A 25,091-nucleotide genomic window follows, 5' to 3' on the forward strand; every position below is an offset into this window, starting at 1 on the left:
ATTCAAACCCTTTTATGTGCAAGCAACTGTATATTATATGCAAAAAACCTGTAAAATTTGTGGTTGACTAAGGAGAAGCATGAAATACACTTCACCTTCCTAATATCTCACATCAATGATGATAAATTACTCTAAAAGCAATGCATGTTTTTTTTTCAAAGCTAAGAGCTCAAACTTATTTTTACACAGGTAATATGCAAGATGCCAACACTATCATCACAACAGTAATATGAGTGTTCCCCGAGGTGGATTTGTCGATGAGTGGAATGTAAATCAAAGTGCATTATGGGTAATGATTAGGATACAGTTTCCAGTCAGGTGATGAACAAGTTTAAAGGAAATCTCATTCTAAAGTTATAGTGCACATTCAAAAGATGTATCCCTGCTGATCAAATGTACATAATCCTCATGTACATGTAGGAGTGAAACAGCATATGCTACGTTTAATGACATGTTAAATCGTTGGGGCTGACTGATTATGCTCTATTATGCATTTTCAATAGAGTCCAGTTTCCACACAATGAGGGCTCTGTATCCAATGGGTTAATTAATAGCAGGCATATGAAGAAAGAATAAATCTCTCCAAAAAAATTAATAATTTTTTGGGATAAGGTTGCGTGGTGCTGATTTGGTGTACATGGATGACCACATCATTTATTTTACTCTGCTGTTAAATTGCTGGTGTTAACTCAACACCGTTGAGTGTAACTGAAACACCATTAGTTATTACTATTACACTCTTTGATGTTATGTTTAGTCTCTAGGGTGTAATTTTAACACCTCAAGGGACCCATTGCATAAAACTTTTGCCATAAAAAAAAACTCTGGCAATTTTTTTCTGCCAGAGTTTTTTAATGTGTAATTTTTAATGGCATAATTTTGTTTTTAAGAGCTTTTTTTATGGCAAAAGTTTTATGCAACGGGTGCAGGTGTAGTCCTCTAGGGACACTGACTGGTGTAGGTTGTAACACCACAGATTTTACACTGTGTAATTAACATAGCAAGAATAATATCAAGAAATACTATTCTGCTCTTAATGACAAGTGAAATATAACCACACATCTTCAAACTTGAGAAAGTAGTTTTCAAATTGTGCATATTCTTGCTATCATAACACTGAAAGGCAAGATGCTATATAAGCCATTCTTTGTAGAAAATCACATTTGCTTGCCATTTGTGCAATAATATGAAACAGTACAAAGTATGTTGAAGCAAAAATCACATTTCTCAAAGCTGTCACGTCATGTATAGAGTATTACATGATCATCAACCTTAAATTTTTTTTGAAAACTGCATCCAAAATATAAGGAATTAACACTGATATGTGAGAGACATCAACGAGTATGTATTTTTCATATCTCTCCAAACAAGAAGATCACAGAATGATTTACACACATAGTCATATAAGAGGGTACAGATTTTTTGCACTAAGTAAATTCATGACATTGTGTGAATTGATTTCTTCAACTACTTTAAGGATAAACTGTTTTTATATATCATGTATTATTCTGTTTTCGAAAATTGAAGTTGACTGATAATAGTAGATAGCTATAGAATTTGCAATCATTTTAGGTTATAATTTTTTTTAATTCATTGAATTCTCCATATTCAACCAATCAGACAATACAGTTCTTTTAAAAAATCCATGATCTTATTAATGTTATCTGTGTGATTTACCCAACAATACATTCTCCAATAACACATATATTTTTTTTCATTCACATTACATCAACTTAATCCTTTATATTTCCCAGTCTCAATCATGTCTTAAACCATTTGCAGTTTTCAAAGCTTATCATTACATGGGTTAAGATGATGTAATTGATACTATTGCAAATTTCAAACTCTTTTCAACACACTGGAACCAATAGATTCTGAAATCAAATTACAAATCCTTCTGATTTCATAACAAGTTTCATACTGCCTTGTTGAATGAAATTCATATTTGAAAAAGATGTTGATTCCAAATAATCATATACTGCCCTCGCATGTTTCAAAATAGACAGCTTGATATCTAAACACCATCCTGTTCATTTATACGTACACAGTACGAATACTGATCAGTTCTAATCTTAATATTTCAAATTTTTGTCGGTGAAGAGGACATTTAATGTTGACTAGTTGTTAGGCAACGTTGTTTTAAGGCTTGTAGCGCCCTCATGAGTCTCTGATTTGCCAGGTCTAAGGATTGGATGCGGATCTCTTGGGCGTCGATGATCTTTTGTTTGGCTTTGACTGCACCCCTCATCTCTTCTTGCTCCGCCCGCAATTCTTCTTCCACGCACATCAGCCTAAAGAGGGCAGCAAACAGAAATAATGTAAGAAAAAAAATGACAAAATTAGCGAGTAGGCCAATGATCAAGTTTACTTTAATTAAATTTTATATCATTTTTAAACAAATCATCTATTCAATTGATTTGATTCTTTTCATCAGTTTTGTACATGTAGGACAGTAGAAATTTACAAGATATATTTCATGTGATGAATGTTAATTCTTCAGATAATTTATGATCATTATAATTCTTCATTATCATTCTCACACTACAATATGAATCAGGTTACACAAATATATGGCAAAATTCTAGAAACAGGCATTATGTGCTAAATAAATATAATCATAAACCCCCTGCATAAACTATCAATATATGGTTCTTTATGCTATGATTCTATCTATGTAATATGATATAACAATATCTGTTTATATGTATACACATGTAGTTATATTGTGAATATGATTCTCAATAGAAATCAATCACTTTCCATGCTTTACTTTTAATATAACTATTGGTATATTTATCTATGTTTCACTAGCTATTAGAGTCTAAAATGTCTTATTTTTAATTTTGAGGTTGGATGATTGACTCACAAGCAATACACAGGAGAAAGGAAACATGATTGTTTACAAAGCATGTCGGCATGGCAACACAGCAAACAAATTTGAATTTCATTCCCATATTTAGTAACAATTAACTAACACACATAGAAATGTTGCATTTCAAATACTGGATAATTTGTATGTTTTGGAGCCAGAATGGCTTTAGCCCATTTGACATAAACCCCTCTGGCTAAATACACTGTTTGATGATCAGGGTTGCATTTTCACAAAGCCTGGCTAAGTTACAAATGAAAACTTTCTGTTCTAGTAGGATCCATGGTTTGACCATTCTTTCAGTGGCTGCAAGAATATAGATCTCTGAGGTGAAATACTCTCATGTTGGAAAGTTTTAATCCAAATAATTCACTTGCAGAATGCTCAATATAAATCATTTACTGGAAATGGTTCTCCAAATCTGAGATAAATTCAAGCCATGCATAACATCAAAATAGAGATTTATGAAAATAACAAGAAGCACACAAAGTTTGTTAATAAAAGCCATGCATGTAATACTCTATGAAGTCTGAAGCATATGCTACAAGAGGGATTGTCATTGATTCTCATCATACATGCAAACTGAGAATATATAGCCTCAATTCAGAAACAGATGCTTATTTATTACATCCGCTTAGGTAAGAAAACAAATGTAGTTTAACAATCTCCTGTTTTCCTACATGTATACACATCTTTGAATTGACAGTATACATTTAATCTCATTAGAGACTTCTAGCATTCAAGATGGTCCTAAATACTTCCATCATTATTCAGTTCCAGCCTGACCATAACCCCATACTCCCAACCACTACACGTCAAAGTCCAAGTTAATATTACATTGTACTTCTCCAATAAAAAGGAAATGTTTTTAATAGATCAAAAACCATCAACTTGGTTTCAATGGAAAGAACTGAAATTATTTTGATAACCTGAACTTGCACAAAGCTTGCAGAACAGAACCATAAACATGTACGCTGACTAGATTTCCAATTTTCAGTTAATTATTAGGCCTAATGTAGATTATTCAATAGTAACATAGAAGAGATGATGATGACCATGTACATCACCGTCCACCCAAAATGTATCCACAAGAAATCACAATGAAAAAAATCTACCTCACAATGATTTATTATGTTATATTCCATTATAAAGCTAGAAAATTATTTTTTTGTAGCAAAAAATTTTGCCGACGAAAACTAGATCCCCCCCCCCGCCGAAAAAACTGTACCAACGGTTTCACAGGCATATGAATCATTTCTGATCTTGTGAAAATTTGCAGAATATCATTTCCTTAAGAATATGGAACAGTCATAAATATGATTTAGCTCAAAGTGCCTGATGACTTGAGTGAGCATTTTCAAAATCTCACCTTGGACGAATTCGCCCAAGGAAACAAATCACAAAATCTAGTATATTGAAAATGAGAGAGAAAGTTTAAATTCTGGCTCTTGCATGAGAACTAGCATCAGAAAAGGAAAGGCCTCTATTTTCATCCACCAGAATTGAATCATTCAGTAAAAGTAATTACCAACAGTCTATACACCTAAGAGAAATATCATCATTCAATGCTCAATGATAAAAAATTCCCTTGAAAGTAACAAGGCAAGCTGACTGATAGCTTTAGGATAAAAAATGTGTGAAAATTCAAACACTTTGGAATTTGTGAATTCCCTCAAAGCAATTATTGATATTTCATAAGTTAACACCACCACAGGAGTGATTTCTCTTCTATTTTCAATAGAAGTGTTAGATTGCTCACTATTTCACCTGTTCATGGTAGTCACATTTGCAACTGAGTTATTTTGTAAAAAAAAAACCTGGGCACTTATAATGCAAATGATGCTTAAGTTATTGAAAAAATAATAATTGACAGTCTTTTTAAAGTAAATTTAGTCTCTGGCTGGCAATATCTATTAATGATTCAGAGTATAAAATTTGAAATCTTAAAAATAAGTAAACCAAAGAAAATCTAATACATTTCCTCAAAATAAAAAAAAAATAAATAGACTGTCTTCAATCAATGATTATCCTGGATATTAAGTCTTCCTTAAAAAGAAAAGACATTTAAGAAATGTAAATAAAGTCCACCAAGTATTGGACATTTATCAAAAACCTTTACTTCTTTGAAAAGACTAAAAATCAATGTATTGAAAACATACACAGCAAAAACTGTGGTGTTAACCAGTGTACATAGAGGACCACACCAGTTATTTTACACTGGTGTTAAATTGGTGGTGTTAGTTTTACACCTATAGGTGTTATTACAACACCTTTGGTTGTTACATTTACACTCTTTGGTGTTATGTTCAATCTTTAAGGTGCAAATTTAACACCTCAGGGTGTGGTCCTCTATTAACACCAATTGATGTCAGTTTTAACACCACAGTTTTTACAGTGTAGAACACACAACTCATAACAATACAATACAAAAAATACATTGCATAAGAGCAGGTAAACAGCTGCTCTATTTTAAACTGACCTTTATGAATGCCTTTCCCCAAACCATGATAGTAATATCTCACACAGCTCTCATGAGTTTACACATTAATGTTGGAATGTAGTCAATGTACTGATTTGTGAATAAAAACACACACATATAACCCCTCTCCAATGATTTACATACAACATAAACTTATGAAATGCTAGTTTGATGCTGATGACTCCGTCTGAAGAAAATATGATGATGACACAGTGATGACAAATACCACACCAATGATAATTTCTCTGAATCCCAAACCCATCTTTAATCATATATTTAACATTAATTACAATACCAACCCTTAAGATTATTTTCTAAGAAAGCCCTTTTAAACTCTACAATGCTAGGAATCATTTAATTCTTTATTACTTTTTTTAGATAAAAGAATTCAGGATGAAGAATAAAATCTGTACATTATTTTCAAAAGTTTTGTTAAAGGGATGAGAAGAAAAAAGTATACTGAATTAATTAAAAACTACTTCAGACTTTGATATAAAATCAGTTTATTGTTGAGGTTCAATTAATAGTCTACATAAGAGCTCACTGTCAGATGAGAGGGGGTGAACAAACAAAACTTGAGAGTTCAGGAAAGAATTGATTAATTACATTACAATAGGTAATGATGCTGGATGCTATATCAATGCACTGTAGCTTAGCTTAGCAATTGATTGTGTGGAAATTTCTATGATTTATTGCATAGTGTGTAATTCATACTAAAGAATAAGCCCATGATCAATCGCTAAGTTTTATGTTACGAGGCCGAGGTTTATGATTAATAAGTATATTTTCAAGGGGGAGGGGAGGGGCTTTTCATTCAATTAAGTGTACATAGCTAAAGGGAGTGCAAAACGAACACATTATTGGACAATGAGGTGAGGAGATGGATGGGGGGGGGGGGGGAAGATTGACATCTTGTCAAGAAGAAGATGGTGAGAGAAAGAGACAGTTAGAAAAAAAGTAGGTAGCATCAGTAATAAGAAAAAAAAAGAAAATTATGAAAGAGAAGATATTGCCATAGTAACATAAATAACATCTAAAATTTGCAAAAATGACAATTTTACGATGTCTTGAATTAATTACAACAGTTAAGACTGAGCGCATAAGACACAAATCAATTTGCAAAGGTTCTACTTTTAGGGTTATTTTAGCAGTAACAAGTGAAGATGTAAGGTTTTCAAGTTCTCTATATTTAATTGTAATTTTTTGCTTAATTTTTTTTTTGCTTAAATCACAAGATTGCTATGTGCATGGGTTTAGTACATGACAGGGATGGGAATCATATATCTATAATACAGTTTCATGCTGGAAACAAAGATATATAGGGCATAAAGGGACTTAGGAATGGGGGGGGTAGTACATTTTTAGGTGAATACACAAATTGGTGTATCAAATGTTAGGGACAAGATATATTACTGCCTTGCAATTAGAACACTAGAAATCTACCACCATAACAAATACCAAAGCTTTATTCTTGTCAAAATTTGATCATTATACCTGTTTTCACTAGTTTTCCTTAAAAACATCTTAACTGAAAACGGTAGAACTATTACCAATAGCTAAGAGAGATACCTCTTCAATATGAAACAAAAAATGTCCAGAAAATGTATTAGTTTGACAATAAATCAACTGTAACGTCATTACTTGATCAATAATATGAATTCATATCATTATAGACATCTCAAAAATAAATCAGAATTACGAGTTCTCTTCAATATTCATTTCTTAAAATGTAGGTTAAAGGTAATGAGACAACCTCCACAAGAATACTATTATTGCATGAGTATGAACTGAGTTGAACATATCAATGACTAAAATATCAGTTTTAAGGGTTTTTGTTGTTGTTGTTGTTGCAAATTGAGATGAAGAAATACATCCACACTGGTTGAATATGAATATGATGGTTGATTTCATGATCAGAAAGTTAGAGCCAACAGACTTGAAGTAACAATATATTAAAAATGTTATGGCATTCCAAAGAGTATTATTACGGCCTCAATCAAGTGAAATGACTTGAAATAAGAAGATATCAACAATGTTATGACATTCCAAAGATAGAAGGTATTATTACAGTTTCAATCAAGTGAAAATGGTTATAGATAGAATGAGTAAATAGGAATTGTTCTTTCCCCAAGATGCAAAACGGTTACCAACCATAATTCCCCCTCTGTCTTTTCATCATCAACAACTTGACATACGGAGGATCGGAATTCAACCCTGAGAGATGAGATAACACAGCACCAAATAATCATCATTGTTGGAATCAAAATAGAAGAGGTAGCATTGCAAATGGCAATAAATCAAAGAGAAAATTAAAGCATGACTAGAAGGAAATTAGGAAAAAGTGAAAGTGGAGCAAGAAAATAAAAATTAACATAAAAGAAAACAAAATAAAGAAAAATTGAATTTTAGTAGCAGAAATAAAACAAGCCTAGCAAAAAGAACATCTCATTAAGGAAACATAAAAATAATAAATAGAACTAATTAGGAACATAGAAGAGCAAATAAAACAAAAACATACAAGAGGACTGGCTTTCTATGACAGAATTCAACAGGGGGATATTACACAAATAATACAGCTATGGGTCAAAGGTGAGGGTGGGTGCAAAGGTCAAAGGATAATTCTGCAAGAATAAATTTATAAGATATTATGGATAAAGGGTGCATTAGACTAGTTTCATCTAAGCAAATCAACTTCATCATTTAGAGACAAGCTGCTAACATGATGCTAACATTGAGAGGAAGCAGGGGGAACTGTGGAAAGGGGGAGGGGGTGAACAGATGGAGGATGGGGGTCTACAGGTGGTGGAAGGGGGTCTACAGGTGGTGGAAGGGGGTCTACAGGTGGTGGAAGGGGGTCTACAGGTGGTGGAAGGGGTCTACAGGTGGTGGAAGGGGGTCTACAGGTGGTGGAAGGGGGTCTACAGGTGGTGGAAGGGGTCTACAGGTGGTGGAAGGGGGTCTACAGGTGGTGGAAGGGGGTCTACAGGTGGTGGAAGGGGTCTACAGGTGGTGGAAGGGGGTCTACAGGTGGTGGAAGGGTGGTATCTCACTGCGGGGAGGGGGTCTTGCTCGGTGGACACTAACATCAAGAGAACCTGTTGTTATTATACCTTCACTAAAGATGGGTCGAGAATGTGATAATGAGGTGTTAGGGAGAGAAGGATAGGGACATGGTTAGATAATCCAATGGAAGCTTCAGTGCACGGTGTGTCACGATGGGAAAAAGGAAATACATGTTAGAACACAATCTAGTAAACAGTGATTCTATCAAATCATTCATTCTACTCTATACTAAAATGAACTATACTGACAATGTATCCTTTATCTATAATCTTATATTACATTGTGTGAAATAGAACTAATTTATAATAGCCAAACAAACTTCCAAGACCCAGGTTTAACTTATAAAAAACAACCATATTTCAAAATTGGGTTTAAACACTTCTACATAAACCTATCTCCCTCAATCTTCTACCAGGCACATAGGTTCACTCACCATTAAACACATGTTTAAGAAACCAATGTTTCATAGTATATATAATAACTGAAATATTTAATGTGTAATGGATTAGTCATCATATGAGTGGTGTATTGAGAGTGTTTTCAGATTAAAACACAAACCAAAATCATTAATACTATGTCAATCATATTCACTTCCATACATTTCCCAAACAATGTAGCAAATTTTCAACAAGAGTGAGACAAAACACCCCATAAAAATAATCCCACTCAACATAAAAAACCTATCACCCCCAAAACCCTCCATCTTAAGAAAAAGATAAGCAAAATCAAACAATAGTTAGGCAAGAGAAGCGGTAGCCATTTCCATTAAAATCAACTCAGTGCTAAAACAAATATTTCATTCCAACTGAAATTCAATAAAAGCAAATTAAAACAGTGTAAGATAAAGGGGAGATGATGGAATGATAGTTTGAAAATAAAGGTAGAAGAAATAGGAGGAAACAATGAACATATTCATCACGAAAAGTCATGAAAAATGAGAATGATAATCTTCAAGAATAAGACCCTGAAAATATGATAAATCAAATTCAATTATATTTGTAAAAAATAATGTCAATACTTTATCAATTGCATGAATACAAAGTAAAAGTAACAATTGCAACGATACTTTGTTATTAACTTATTTGGTGATGTTTGAAGCAGACTGCAAATAAAAATATGTTCTTGAAGGCATGAACAAAGAAGTGATTTGCAGTATAAAAATATATTTGAAATAATACTTAGAATATGAATTGAGTTGAAATAGCAACAAAAATGCATTTGCTTTTACTCAGAGACAACAGGAGAAAGAAATATTTATAATGTCTATTAAAAGTTCAAAAACTTGTCCCTTTCTTATATGATAAAAGCATTCATAATAACGAGGCAATATAATATTCTCATTTTGAATACCTAATTTTGATATATTTGCATTCCAAAATGCCATTAAATACAAGAATAAAAAAGAGAATAAGTGATGAAATGATATGAAGTGAGATGATGAGGGCAGGCCAGTGATTGAGAGAAAAGCGACGTTGATGACGACGACGGCGCATACATACCAACACTAGGGATAGGAGGCTATTATAGGTTGACCATTAGCTATTAATTAAAGGGAAAAGAACAAATGGGAGCAAGTGGTAGTATAATGAAGGTTGGTAGGAACACAGCGCTGTACAAATATTGCGAGTGATTGGTTGACAGGGAAAGGGGGAGGGGTGATGGATGAAAGTTCACCTTGAAAATTTATATATTCCCCATGTTCTTAGTAAGGGTCATTATTATTCTTTATGCCATTGTAATGTTCAGGAATAGATGGTGAAAATGGCTCAAAAAACAAGGGGTACAATTATGAATTCTAACACACTCTGAAGCTTGAAAGAAAATTATGAGATATCTAGTAATAAAATAAAAATAACATTTCTTACCCTACCCTTTTAACTATTCAATATTACTGCAGACAATTAAATAAATAATGGTAATCCTTGGAATAGCATTTCCTTTGGTTTCTAGAAGGATAAATTCTAAGATGACTTATTTCTTCGATGCTATATGGGAATATATCACTTAGTAAGAATTACAATAAAATGGTGAACGATCCTGAAAAAAGCTTTTCAATCTTTGAATGTGAAAAACTGGATAGATTTATAGTTTTGTAGGAACAAAGCATACAAAGATTTCTTCCTGAATGTCCCTGCGCATCATTAAGTGTAATATACCCTAAAGCTGTTACCTTTATCTATCAATCTGCAAACAATAACTATACTTTCCTTGCATATTTGAACTAAAAGTGTCTATCATTGTTGAATTCCTGGAAATTCAAAACTTCTTTGTAATGATTTAGCTTTATTAATATAGAATTTTTGTACACCTCCGCTTCTCTCTCGAAAAAGGTTTGTTTTGCCAACATCACATTGTTCATTTTTAAAAATTTTATAATCAAGTATAGCTTCTAAAACAGAATAACAAATGGCATATGTCATAAAAATGTCAAATTTATTTTCTTTATGAACTTTATTATTTGATAGATTTAAGAATATGGGGACATTTGAAGAAATCAAAAGAATTATACATGGCTGAACAACTGACATGTATGTTTCTGGAAAAATGTATTTGTTGGTCATTACCAATGTTATAGAAATATTGCAAGAATTTGGCCCTCTTCCCCATTAATAAAAGCCGTCATTGTCAATGCAGCAAGGGTTTTATTGTTTATCATTTTTATTTTTTGAATAGGGATATACAATATAAATTATCATAAATATGAATAAAAAAGGGCAGAATTATACGCAACATTTAGAATTAAATGTTATTACAGATCAAGATTTATCAAAATACTAAGCAGTTAGCCTCTCTTGAGTCCATCAAGATGTTAACAATTAACATATTTTGTTAATGGGGGTTAAAGACATGTTTGGAGAATGAATGAACCTGGTTACTGGTTTGGAGCACAAAGGAGAATAAGACCACTGACTGAATTTCTTTTAAGAAAAAGATCAGAAATTCACAAAGAGTAAACTTAGGTTCACACTTAACATGTACATGAACTACCCCTGTAATAAGGGTAAGGGGAAATCAATGTCATCTGCTAAAGATTCAGGAAAGGGTCTAAATGACTTTTGACCTCATACCTGCTTATGACATCCCTGATCTGCTGGTCTTTCTCCTGCTGCTGTACTTTAAGCTCTGTCTCTGTAGCTTCAACCTTTAACCTCATCTCTGTGAGGGCAGCCTCTGCCTTGATATCCTCTTCTTCCAGTTGTTTCTTGGTCTCAGCCAGCTGGGATGCCATCCGCTCCAGTTCTAGCTTCAGACTAGAAATTTTATTGTCGTACTGAAGATGAAATTAAGAGTAATAAATGATACAAACATTAGGAGTGGATGGGTATAATATCCATGATAGTGCCCATTCCATTTTAATCATTAGAATCAACATTATCATCCCTAAAATTACCATCATTGCAAATATCACTTTCACCACCACCACCACCGCGACCATCCATGTTGCCAACACCACCACCACCATCATCATCTCAATAATCACTACCATCATCATCCCAATCACTACGATCATGATCATCAATATCACTATTATCACCACCATCATCATTCATCATCATCATCATCATCATCATCATCATCATCATCATCATCATCATCATCATCATCATCATCATCATCATCATCATCATCATCATCATCATCATCATCATCATCATCACCACCACCACCACCACCACCATCATCATCATGTAAAAAACAAAACTAAATTTACCTCTTGTTTTTCCTCTGCTGTTGGGATGTCTCCATGAGATGGGGAATCCTCACTTCGTCTGGTCCAGATTGGATCCTGGCTAACAGACGCTCCTGAAGGCACAGGCTGTATCCGATGCTGGACTGATCCTACTCTGCTAGGCCTAGTCTGGAGCACCGTTGGCTCTGTAACAGGACAGAACTCTATCGGGATGGGGCATGTGGGTGCTTCGTTAGTCGGTTTTTGTTTGGTTCCTAACTGGGTGATGATATTCCGCCTTGTTGGAGGACTTTGCTGTTGGGCCAGTCCTGTGCTGTTATTAGCAGTCCGGTTGTGAGTCTGTTGGGGCATATCTAGTACTGGGAAAGCCCCTACTGTAACAGGAGTAATGGTTGCTTCCTTAGAGGGTATTTGTGATGGTGTTATGCGTATGTGTGCTGTATTATCTTGTCTAGGACGTGATACAGAGGGTAGCAAGACCTCAGAGAATGCTTTCTCTTGGTTCTGTACAACATGGGGTCTGACATTACTCGAAGGGAAAGTAGCATTATTATAATCCTGAGATAGAGCAGTCTTAGGATTTGGCATATTTATAGAGAACTGTGGTAAATCGTGCTTCTTGCTGCTGCTCAATCGGAAAGTTGCCTCCGAACACTGCGTTGATTGATTATTGCTGTTTGGATCCAACAATACAGAAGTCTCATCCGTTGGTGTAATGAGATTCCTAAAGAAGTCTTTTCTATGAGCATCATTTAATGCTTTCACAGCTTCAGTTGGTGACTGCGGCTGTGTACTGTCCATGTCAGTACAAATGCTACCAATAGGCAGAGTCATTTTTGTATGGATTGAGCTGCTACTGCTATAACTCTCGACTGGCAAGCGACTTTCTGTTGGCTTATAGATATCCCCAACCATGTCTGCAGGTGGTCGGGATGATACATGTACTTTAGGGAGTGTGTGTGGTTCTATGTTTACATACGCTGCGTGCTTACTACGTGACGTATCAGCATGAAAACTCTTCCCCTTTGAGAACTCTGTGCGTCTTAAACGGGGTGGGGAAGCACCGCTGCTAGAAGAGCTGTGCGATACATCCCCAAAGTCTGAATCTGCTCCGTTGCTTGGTGTACTGTTGACAGAACTCATGCTGTCTGTCCCGGCATCTTTCTGCTTTAGTGCCCTCGATGACAACTGAAAGGCAGGGTTAGAAAACGACAATGGCAGCGTGCGAGGCTTCTGCCCATTGTCATCTTTCTTTGGTTTGCTTGAGTCACTAGTACTGAGGGTCGTATCGACATTGGTATTACTACATACTGTTTCTATACACACTGTATAGACATGGCTCTTTTCCTTTGTTTCTATTCGAGTCCTTTCCTCTTCAACAATCTGTAAAGGTTCCATCTGAGAGCCAATTAGTGATTGATCTTCACCAATATCATAATCCTCTCTGTTCACTTCAAACTCTGACTGTTTCACCATCTTTGCATGTCTGCCATTCTTTGCATTCATAGCTCTACTGTTCAGCTTAGAGATTGATGTTGTAGAGTCACTATCTTGCTGGATGAAGTCTACTAGGCTATTAATGGTTGATGACTTTGTAATCGTCTTATCCATAGCAACCTCATACGGAGGCAGCATCTCGACGTCGCCTGCTGTCGATGGTTCAGCATCTTCAAAGATCTTACTAAGATTCTTCTTGGCCTGTGACGTCGCTGTCGAGGATGATGAAGATGATGTCGTGGTGGTGGTAGTGGTCACTGATGTCGCACTGGTTACCGTGTTATCAATCTCCACATGAGTTGACTGGTAGGGGATAAACTTATCAGGTTCGCTGACTTGATCAGAAATCTTGGTCAAGATGCCGGGTAAAGGACTAACCTTTTCCTTGCTTGACTGCATAAGAGAACACAAAATACAATTATAAAAAAAATACAATCAACAATCAGAGGGTTTTCATGCTCAGAGAACATGCGCTATTGCGAATCGATCAATTAGATTGCAAGTTAAATAACATATGTGTGTTAGAATACAGGCATGTCTGTGATTCATGCTGAACTCATTGTAAAACATCCCAAAGGAAATTTAAAATGTTAAGTGAAAAATACAGATATGTTCATATTACATCCATGAAACTAATTTTCTAGAAGTTTTCAACTACCTATAACACCCATATGCATTCTTGTAAATGAATACTATATGCAATAACCTGCCTACAAGCTATACATTTTTGTCATACAAAACATGCAAATTACATTTCTCTCTTAATCTGGGGCCCGTTTCATTAAGGGCTTGCAACTGTTGTAACTTTGCCATTACGGCAACTACCAGGGTAATCTTGATTATGATTGGCTGCTGAGCCCTGTTACCATGGTAGTTGCCATTATGGCAATCTTACAACAATTGCAAGTCCTTTATGAAACAGGCCCCTGGAGTAAGTCCTGGCTTCCCTTCTGTGAGAATGATACGCAGTCTTCAAATGTCACAGGAGCAAGCATTAGGACTTTGTAACAAACTTAAGCATTGATCATAGTGGTGATGTGTATGATTAAAATGGTATTGATCAATATATGCAATTAATTGTACATTCTAAGCCCAAGTCACAAACCTTGTCAAACTTGTCTACTGCTTCACTCAGTAATGAATGTGTTAGAGCAAGCTCTCTTCCTAGGTCAATGTAACCGCTGAACTTCACTGCATGGCTCTTATCAGTGGCACTCTGTAGGAAAAAAAAAACAATGAAAAATTCATATTTCACCAACCATCATAACAAAGATAATGTTGATGTTCGCATCATTGAATGTATTATTTTAGCCAATGTATAATTATGTATCTTTGTATTTTTTTTCTCTTGGAACATCATTCTCAAGCTCATAGAGCTTAAGATGCTCCAATAATATAAATGATTATACTAATATGAATATCATGTAATGTTGAAAATGATGTATAAACATTATATATCAATCAATCAAATCAAAGAATTGGCATCGCTTGTTCCATATATGAGGAATAATTACAAAGTCTTTTTTAAATCAATGCAGTTTTCAGCAAATATGGAAAATGGAAAGAGTTAACTCAGGAAATTTGAAAAGGTAAACTGTGGTTCAACTTTAGCCCTACTGAGGGCTTAATCACATAAGAGGACTTGACATGCAGCATTGTAAAAATTGAAAACTAGCATTGTAAAATATTGATTGAGTCTATTTCTTATTAGTCTAAAAGCAAGAAGTCTGCATCCTTACTTTATATCACACGTCATGTAAATCTCTTCTATTCTCTACGCAAACATTGCTATTAAATCCAGTCCCTTATTACACTCCTCACAGAGTGATGGTAGGGACCAATCCCTTTGGAGTGAACTGTAAGTCTATAGAGTGCATAATAGATCCCTCTGGAGTGAACTATGTACCTTTTTATACACTTTCACTCTAAAAGAGATAAAATCCACTCTCAAAAGCCATGAATCTCACTCCAAAGTGATTGACATTGTCTCACTTTGAGAGGAGTGTGATTACGGACCAAATAAATTCTCATGCATTAAGAGCGGTGAACACAGTTCCACAAATCCTTTGACTTGACTCATGCAATGTTTACAAATGTCAAATGAAATATTAAAATGACTATATTAATCATAAATGGACTAGCGACCTTCTGGCTCACACTTGATAGGCTGTAATACATTGGGTTCCAGAAGGATATTGACATGATGAAAGTGTTTGTCAAGAAAGGAAACTGAGATAAAAGAACATCAAAGTTTCACCAGATGTGAGGTTAACAAAATTGGAAGAAGTGTTCCCATAGGATTGGAGTGGATAGAACAAAATAAGGTGTCTCACTTCCAGTTTAGACCAAATTTAGATGATGAATCTTAAAATGGCTGTCAGAAGCCCTTCCTTGTATAATGTTCTTTTCAACATGAATCACATGAGAGTTCTTCTGGCAGTGATGTACAGGTTACAAGAAAGAGAGAGAGAAGCACGGTTCGTTGACAGTTTCTGAATGTTTCAGCATCAGGAGAGGACTATGGTCAACACTTGATAAAATATCCTTGATCATTCTTTCTTGAAATAACATTCAGTGACGAAACGGGAGAGAATAGCTCAACTTTTGTTAGTACTAAAATTCCAACTAGTGAGAACAAAATTCCAAATTGAAGTGAAAATCAGCACACCATCATAAACTCCGTAACTGTTCGCTGATGCAATAAAATACTGCTTTTTCTCAATATTTCTGACTGAATAAAACAATATGAATATTCTGTCTTGTTGCAGATAAAAACATTTATTGTGAGTTAACTCAGATCAAGACCACTGGTTCAGTTAATGCCTTAGAAATGCTATAACTGCAATTATTAGATGACTTGCTGAATTACCATGAGAGTAATCATTCCACAGCTAATTTCTCTTTCTAAAAAAGTGCTGAAATCCAGAAGCAAACACTGAAATCCTTTCATCCATACTGCAAGCAGTACTGCTGCTCGTATAAGCCCAGACAAGCCGAGGACTGATCCTGATGAATGGCAAAGCTACAGCATGGATTGAACTTTCTCTTCCTCTTCTCTCAATCCAGATCAAGCTATTCCCTGACGAGGATGAGCCTAAAGAAATTGTCAAACTGGCAACTTAGTTGCCAAGTTGAATCCCATAAAATCCCCAGAGAAACAAGAGATTACACTATGATGCCATGAGATAAATTCAATATTCAATTCTAAAGGTACTGCTGAATTCTGAGCCAAGTTTGATGATGCATGCCCATTATTCAGATAAAGTTCCAAATTAATATTTTCCTCTCTATTCGAAGAAAAAATGCTATGATCCAAACTGAGAAAAAAATCCCCGCATTTGCCTTTCATTTATATTTCATTCTTTCAAATTCTTTGTTGAAATACTCTGATCTCTTTTGAATCAGATCTGATCAACATAAATGTCACAGTGAGAAATGCAACAAGTTCAGGGCTAACCCAGATAAAACCTGAATCACTCCTGATTTCAATGCTAATCTGTGAAGAAAAAAAACTGAGAAAAATACAAGTTCAGAGACACCCAAGAAATATCTACATGTAAATGCCAGAATCACTCTGCTACTTAATGAAAATACCTTCAATTCAGGCAAAGCTTTGACTGTCCTTCCTGATGAAACCATGGACTCTGAACTAAAAGCTCTATGATTGGCTAACATATGTCACATCTTTTATCAGCTTCAGGCTGAATGTTTCTCCAGTGGTATAACATTGGATCAGCTACTTGTTGACAGACAAGACAAATCTTCTATGAAAACCTGACTGAAGATTTAGACCGTGACCAAAAAGAGAGGTCATATTAGTTGCTTTTCTCATTTCACGATTTTTAAAACTCGATTAAAGAATAAATGAGAAATGTGATTTAGTAATCTACAACTTGGGGACATTCTAGGGGGCCACTCGGACATGCCTCAAATGATATGTGAGTCACACTAAGAAAGGCAATGCCTATCAGTGTGGATATCTAGAATGATATGAAAATTGAATAAAATCATTTAAGAGTGAGAAAGCACAGAAAATATATCTGATTTGTTAAATCAATTTGGCCTCTTTTTACTTGAGGTTGTAAACCAGTTCTTTTTATAAATGTAATACAAAATTAATTTCATTACTTCCACAGTGTGAGAAAGCAAAAAGGATTTAAAAATATTAAACACTATTCATATTCAATCTATCCTTCTTTCTTATTCCTACTAAAAAAATTCTATAATGAGAACAAGATTTTTGCAAGAGTGTCAATGCATATCAAAGTTTTAAAAAACATTCTTTCCTTCTTTTGTAAGTTACAGTACATTATGCATGTACCTTTAAAATGAGAGCAACATGTTTAGAAAGACATCATGGCTGCTTGCCATATGACTGTCTAAACATAATGATTTAATCATTGCCTAGTTCTCCTACAGTTTGAGGCACTTTTTAGCTCTATACTTTTTATAAAATCTTTGAATTCTTTGTCTTGAAATCAAAAATGAAAGAGAAAAATTTGTCATTTTAAAGTCTAAATTATACTATAGATATAAGGTTCCAATTTTTAAAAACATATATTAACTTATTTTTTATTGTTTATTTTATTCATTCTATTATTTTTTTTGGGGGGGGGGGTAGTGGGGTAATATAGGTGAATTCTCACTCTCATAAGTTGTTTGATTTCATTATTGCTCCCCTAAAAACTAAAAAATCTAATAATTCTCCATGGTGGCTGTCTGCCATTCCAGAGGATGACATTAGGATTATGACAGGAAGCTAGGTGAGTCATACCTCTTACAAGGTTTCTATCCAGTGAGAGGCTTCCCCCTTTACATCAGCAGAACATATTACACAGCCTTGAGAAAGCATACTTAAACAAATATTATTTTAGGATTTAACTCTTGGTTATTGTAACCTGTTGAAAAGACATTGCCCAAGAGATTCCAACCCATGATTCTGATTCTAAAAATGTTACCATGTTTTAATGAAGTGATACTTGATTATTTGAAGACAAGGGGATTCAAGATATGATGTCTTTCAGTCTCGCTAAGACTTATCCAGAACTGTACCAAAATGTTCAGATTCAGGTTTTTTTTTGTAAAGTTATTCTAATTAAATTAAATTTTTGCAACAAAGATACATCTTCAAGAGAATTTAGACATGGTTTAATCTTCAAAGGAAAAAAAATCTTGTATATATTGGCTTTGCTGGGTCTGGGTCTAGTGAGCACTAGCAATAAATTATAACAAATGATTGACAACCAACCCAAAGAAAAATTTCAAACTTGCTTTATTTTTTTTAAATTGGATTTAAAAGTAAAACTCTTTCTACATTCAGTCCATGATCACAAAGATATGGGACTATTAACTTAACAAAGCATCAAACTAGAAATGACAATACAATGGTGAAGATAGCTCAGTGATCATAATCATGATCTATTCAGAAGAAAACTTGATGGTGTTTTATAAAAGCCCACCCACAAACTTAAAACACATCCATTTCCAAATTGAATCAACACCCTAGATTTTAAATATAAATCTTGGAGCATGAACAAACTCAAATCCAAAGAGGTAACAACTGTTGACATTCTTTGGCAAAACAATCACATTTTTGGAGGACATTTTTTAAGTTACTGATCAAGTGGTTAACATTTTAATGCTAAAGTGAATCAAACTGTCTTAAGTTATTTTTTTCCAGCAAACTTCTATGTATCTCTACAATTAAAATCATAAGCATGTTATCTTATGCTCCTGTTATTTAGGATTGTTCCAATCAATAAATGGCTCAAATCAACTAAATGACAATCAAATGCAATAAATGCTTTTCAGTGTCATCTGAAACTTGTCCAAATTCTTTATCATTAATAAAACGGTGCCTACATTTGGACTGAGGCAACATGCAAAGGTTACACATGAACAGTGATCCTTTTACTGATCAAAATATTGTGGCTAGCTATAAAAATAAAATTGATTACCAGCAGATAAATGAACACAGTTGTCATGCTCACATTATAAACACATTAAGTTTTATTGGATGTCCAAAACTGCAAGGATTTTATAGATTATTAATAAAACTACCCTCACAACAAACATGTAGGCCTATCCAAAATTAACAAACAAGTTGCCAAATCTTGTTTTGACAATTTTCTTGACCACATAGAGCAACTAACAGTTTATGGTAATGAATTCAAAGTAATATTGAGCTGTATAAAAGAGAATGAAATTTTCAAACCTGTATTTCTTCAAAGTCAACTACCAGCTAACTCACCTTGATAGTAAAATCAAATTCTCTTTGTAATTCCCAAATCTGATATATTTCTTCATAATCATCAAGTCGAAGACCTCCATACTTAGACCACGATCGATTCATCTTACTCTTAAAAGTAGACCAATGAACTGCCTAACAAATGTATGAATTGACAGAGCAAAGTCTTTGACGACAATTGCCAGAGTTCCTTCGCAACAGACTAGAGTCAATCACTCGCACTCATTTGCCAGGACGCCTAATTTTCAAAAGGAAGTCGCGAGAGAACATCACAGAGCGGGGAACAGAAGAAGTCATCTCAAACCAATGATGATTGCTAAAGACTTCCCGATGATAAATGTTGCACTCTCCTGATATTCCCTGGATGTAACTGACTAAGAATTCCTTTCATAATCTAATAACAACCAACTTCCACATTCAGAAATCATATATTTGACATTCCCCACAGGAATTCACAAAGCCTTGTTAAAATGTCAACAAGATCTACAGGTGGGCATGAGAATGACAGGGCCCCTGTGACATACACCTTAGCAATTGATCGTCTGCTGGTTTCTGTAATTGATTGCAATGCTCATTGTGTATAATCAATCATAAAAATCAATTCTACAATCAATTACTCAGCTTCATGTTACCGGGTCTGGGTCATTTTTAAACACAATTTCCTTTGTACCTCAAACCTGCATGCCATGTTATATATAAAAAGGAAGGGGGAAGAACTATTAAATCTCTAATTATTTCCAAAATTAGAGGCAAACTAAGAACAATCATGTCATTGATGTTAATGACCTTAGCACAGCATGATTTCAAGGCACTAATCAAAAGTTATAAATATAGAACTATTTCTGATTCAGGATTTGAACATTACTATTGTATATTGACTCTGGAGAACAGGAAAGATCCACTGATGACTGGTGACTCATGGATTACATAAATGTATATAAAACAAATGACAACAAAATCTGTTATCATGTGATATCAGAATATGTACCATAAGGATTTCGCAGCTCCTCTTATTAAACCTCAGACAAGTAGCAGTAAAACAATACAAGAGGATTTATAAAATCTTCCCATTCCATTTATGTGGAATAACCTTTCTGTGGAAAAATCTTTTATTGACAATCGAGCTAGATGAACTTTGAAAGAAATTTAAAGAAATATTCAATTTTAAACTAAATGAGGAAATGAATGAGAGTCTAAACATATTCTCTGACTATATTTGTTATAATAGGGTTCATGAAATCATATCATCCCTCTCAATAAATGACGTTATCCTTGCACGTTTGATGGATTAACAACAAGACAAACATGCATCAAACTTCTCTCTCAGTGAATCACTAATTTTCTGTTCATGAGAGAATTTGATATGAACAACTTTCCCTCATTATACAACATAAATTAAGTAATTATCTCTTTTCTGATATATTCTATCAACCTGAAATTTGTTGATATATCACGATTCTGATTGATTCAGCTGTCACCAGATGTGACATTAACCCTGACACTGGATTAAAATGTGAAATTTTTAAACAACATTTGATAATCTCTTAATCTGGAATCATCTTTCACTTCAGTTCACATAATTTCTGAAGTAAATATAAAAAAGTGTATAAATGGAAAAAATAGTTTTGAAATAAAACAAGAAAAAGAAAGCAGAGATCTAACTGATTACAGGGAAATGAATTGATAGCTAAAAAAAGGAAAAGCAGGAGGTAATGAATAGAATGGTGAAATATAATGGACATATGCTGTAGCAATGTAGAGATATTAAAAACTAAAGGATATTAAAGAGATAAAGAGAGAGGCAGATAATGATTAATAGAAATACAAAGAGATAGTAGAGAGGGGGAGGTGTTGGTGAGGGCTTGATAAGCAGACAAAAAAAAAGAAAAAGAAAAACTGGCAAAATGGAGGGAAGAGACAAAAGAGGGGTAGAGAAAGATTATGACTATAAGTATTGGATGGGAGAAGCAATGAAGACAAGGCCTGTATTCTAAAGTCGGGTTTAGCTTAAACTCAGGTTTAAAGTTGTGGTTTAAGTATGGATAGCCAATTGCTACATAAATCACAGTAGAGAAATAATTTTTCAGCTCATTTAGCTCTCAAACCATTCATAATTGTCTAGGAAGTATAAATAGATGATTGTCTTCACTATTGAAGATTCCGGAAAGAGAACAGTAATATAAGATACAACTCAATAAAATTTTTACACTTTTGGCTTCCCATAATTTTAGCATAGAGTTAGACCATGGTTAAGTTAAACCTGACTTCAGAATACGGGCCACAGAGTTTAGGGAAATCAACGATACTACAAGATATCTCTATAAAACACACACCCTTTGTAGAGCTAACCCTCTGTGCCCTGTTTCATAACCCTACATCCATACTAAATTATGAAAACAAATTTGCTCTTGGTCAATCACAAATAACACCTTGATCACAACATGCCATTTACAAAAAAAGTCATTTCAAGGAACTGGTTTTCTGGCTGTTCAGACTTGGTAAGCTGATATGAAAATCATTAAATATTTCAAAGTCAGTTGGTGTCATCACAAAAGCCAAACTGCACAAATCATGAGTTCAAAATGACAATAACCCTTTTGATTACTGGATTTTGGACTTAACTGTGACCATTCACTTCCAGTAGGCAGTGTTTTTAATCCTAACTAGGCCAGGGTCCCTCTCTGGCATTATAAGTTATCCAAATAGCCTAGCCTAATTAAGATTAAAGGAAAAGATAAGATCATCTTACCGATATCTCCTGTAGAAAGACCTTCATGTTACCCCACTCTCTTTCAAGGAACTCATTCATGAATTTCATGTAGTTCTCCTTTGTTCCAAACCTTCAAATATAAAAGATATGATGCACATATTACTACTAATAAAATTATTGAATAGTGCATGCCACATACCAATTACTAACGTCTCTATGCACTTCCAAACAAACTCTGGGTATCATTTTGCAGTGCACAAAAATGTCAAAGAACAGATTCCTGCCAAGTACGCATTTACCTCATAAATTAGAAGCAGTAGTAGCAGTAATCCAAAGACTTCAATTCAATTTAGTCCTCTTTCAGTTATCTCACACTTCCTCATAAAAAAAAAATCAATGATTCCAAAATCTTTCAACAGATACCAGTATTTAGGTATAACTATTCTAACTCTCCAATTTACCTTGTAAAGTCTCAGAGCTTCAAATCTGAACTAAAGACCCATCTTTTCCAGCAATTTTGTGAATAACGTGTGACATATTGGGGAGCCGGTGCCTTTGAATGTTTTTTTTTACAGATAAATGGTGCTATATTCGTATTATCATTCCATAGCTGTATAATCAATTGCATGACATTTCATATACCCTTGATGTCTGACAGTTTTTAGGTCTGACAATTTTACTTGGTTTTGATTGGCTAAAAGCACAGGTATCTGACTGTTACTATGGCAGGTGTCAAATTATAACTTCTTCCTGAAAGCTTTCATGAATTCCAGCTATAAAAAGGACTTACTTAGTGAAGTTGGCAAGAGCTTGAACTGTCTTTGCAATGAGAGTCAGACATCTTGACGTCTTCTCGTTTGGATACTCTTGGATCAGCTCAAAGAGACTTGGTGACATGATGGCCGGACAGAGAAACCGTAGGAATATACAACCACTAAAAATAAGAAGATAAAATAAGTAAAGCGTTGGGTCTTTTATCAATATGCATATGCTTTGGAGATAAAAATGACATGTAAAAATTGCTCAGATCAGATCATTGCTCTAGTGAAAGCTGTTTTAAGAAGGACAATGTTATCTGTATATCAACAGATAAATCACAGAAAGCTAACATTTGGTCTCATCCCACTTGTTATAAACCCATTTTGATCGCAAGTTGAAAACTTGCACAAATTTATGATAAGAAAATAATTATTCACTTTGATTCCGAGACAGAAAGACAGAGTAAAGTGAGTATTTCAACAAGTGGAAGGTTTGATAAAATGGATGAGACACCAACTGTGTTTAGCTGTGGTGATGAGGATGGGATAATTAGACCCCAAAAATGAATTGGAGAAAATTGTTAATTATTTGGGAATAATATAAGTGGAATCGCCTTCCTGCTGCTGCAAAGACAGCCTTCTCCGTTGAGCAATTCAAGAAAGCCATTTAATATAACTTATTCCAAAGAGGATAATGAATAGCATGGACTTAGCTGACCATTCTAAGATGTTTAATTATTGTTTTTGAGGCCCAAACAAAGAAAAGACACTATATCAAATGATCTTTGGTTTGGATTGGACTCTACACAGTACACCAACCCAAAGAGAACCTTTATCCCTGACTCACCTAATGAGCTTTGAGCAGACTTCATCCCCATTGATGCGTTCTGCAAAGCGTTCTCTAAGTTGATTGAAGATTGCCCTGAGATCAGACGGGAAGGCTGCTGAGGAGTTGAGTATCTTACAACAAGCCATCTCACACATGACCATCAGGGATTCTTGATGCTGTACTACTGTACCAGTCATCATCTTGGTAGGGTCCACCTCACAGTCTTCATTGGTCATGTATAGGTACTGGATGAAGTCACCAAGGGTGTCTTGTAGGTACTGAGAATATCGAAGGCAACAAGAAGTGACAGATTATCACACTTTAGTTGCAAGATTCAGAGATACCAGCTAATAAGAGAGCAATGCAATCAAATAACTAATCTTTTTATTTGTCTGACCCCCATTTATCACAATTTTTTTAATCAATTCAAGAACTGATCAAGCTATGATAACTTGAGAGCATTTCAAATTTCATACGAAATAGGAGATTAGTTATAAAATTCAGGAAATCCCACCCTAAAGATTATTTTATATTTCCTTTAATGAGGTTCAAGAACTCCCATTCCCCTAAATCCAAAGCATCCCCTAAAACCCCTCACATCTTCTATACCTTTCCTCCGATGAGTTTCATGTACGCCTCCATAGACTTTGTTGCCATGGTATTTGCCCGAAAGACCAGACTTTCATCTTCTATAAAAGTAAGAGAACAAAGAAAAAATGTGATAAAACCTTTAATATTGTTCAAAATGACACTGTAATACTACTTATTTAATAGATGACTACTGAACAATGTACCATTTTCTTAAATTTGTTTAAATGCAACATGGCATTCACTTTAAACTTTCTTTGAATAAAGAAATCACATCCTGTTGGTATTGATAAGACTTCACTCATTAAAATGAACAAATAAATATGCTAATGAGCATATTATAATAGACTGTATATCACT

The 25,091-nt window shown here is 34.5% G+C and overlaps 1 protein-coding gene across 13 annotated transcripts in view; it reads right to left on the reverse strand.

Annotated features, from left to right (window-relative positions):
* Nucleotides 1-1,293: 1,293 nt before the first annotated feature.
* The window catches only part of LOC121428463 (ras GTPase-activating protein nGAP-like), a 103,047-nt gene continuing 79,249 nt past the window's right edge, over nt 1,294-25,091 (reverse strand). For 9 of the 13 annotated variants that reach the window (XM_041625082.1, XM_041625080.1, XM_041625084.1 and 6 more), the window contains 9 exons: nt 24,753-24,832; nt 24,162-24,421; nt 23,347-23,490; nt 22,596-22,686; nt 14,705-14,815; nt 12,124-13,992; nt 11,480-11,682; nt 7,500-7,562; nt 1,294-2,291 (listed from right to left, as the gene is read on the reverse strand). In XM_041625082.1, coding sequence (XP_041481016.1) covers nt 2,108-2,291; nt 7,500-7,562; nt 11,480-11,682; nt 12,124-13,992; nt 14,705-14,815; nt 22,596-22,686; nt 23,347-23,490; nt 24,162-24,421; nt 24,753-24,832 — 3,005 coding nt within the window. In that variant the 3' untranslated portion in view covers nt 1,294-2,107. Of the gene's footprint in view, nt 2,292-7,499; nt 7,563-9,910; nt 9,951-11,479; nt 11,683-12,123; nt 13,993-14,704; nt 14,816-22,595; nt 22,687-23,346; nt 23,491-24,161; nt 24,422-24,752; nt 24,833-25,091 lie in introns of all 13 variants that reach the window. The other 4 variants (XM_041625090.1, XM_041625081.1, XR_005971795.1 and 1 more) reach the window with 3 other exon arrangements.

Source organism: Lytechinus variegatus, chromosome 15, assembly GCF_018143015.1.
Source record: "Lytechinus variegatus isolate NC3 chromosome 15, Lvar_3.0, whole genome shotgun sequence".
Taxonomy (NCBI): Eukaryota; Metazoa; Echinodermata; class Echinoidea; order Temnopleuroida; family Toxopneustidae; genus Lytechinus; species Lytechinus variegatus.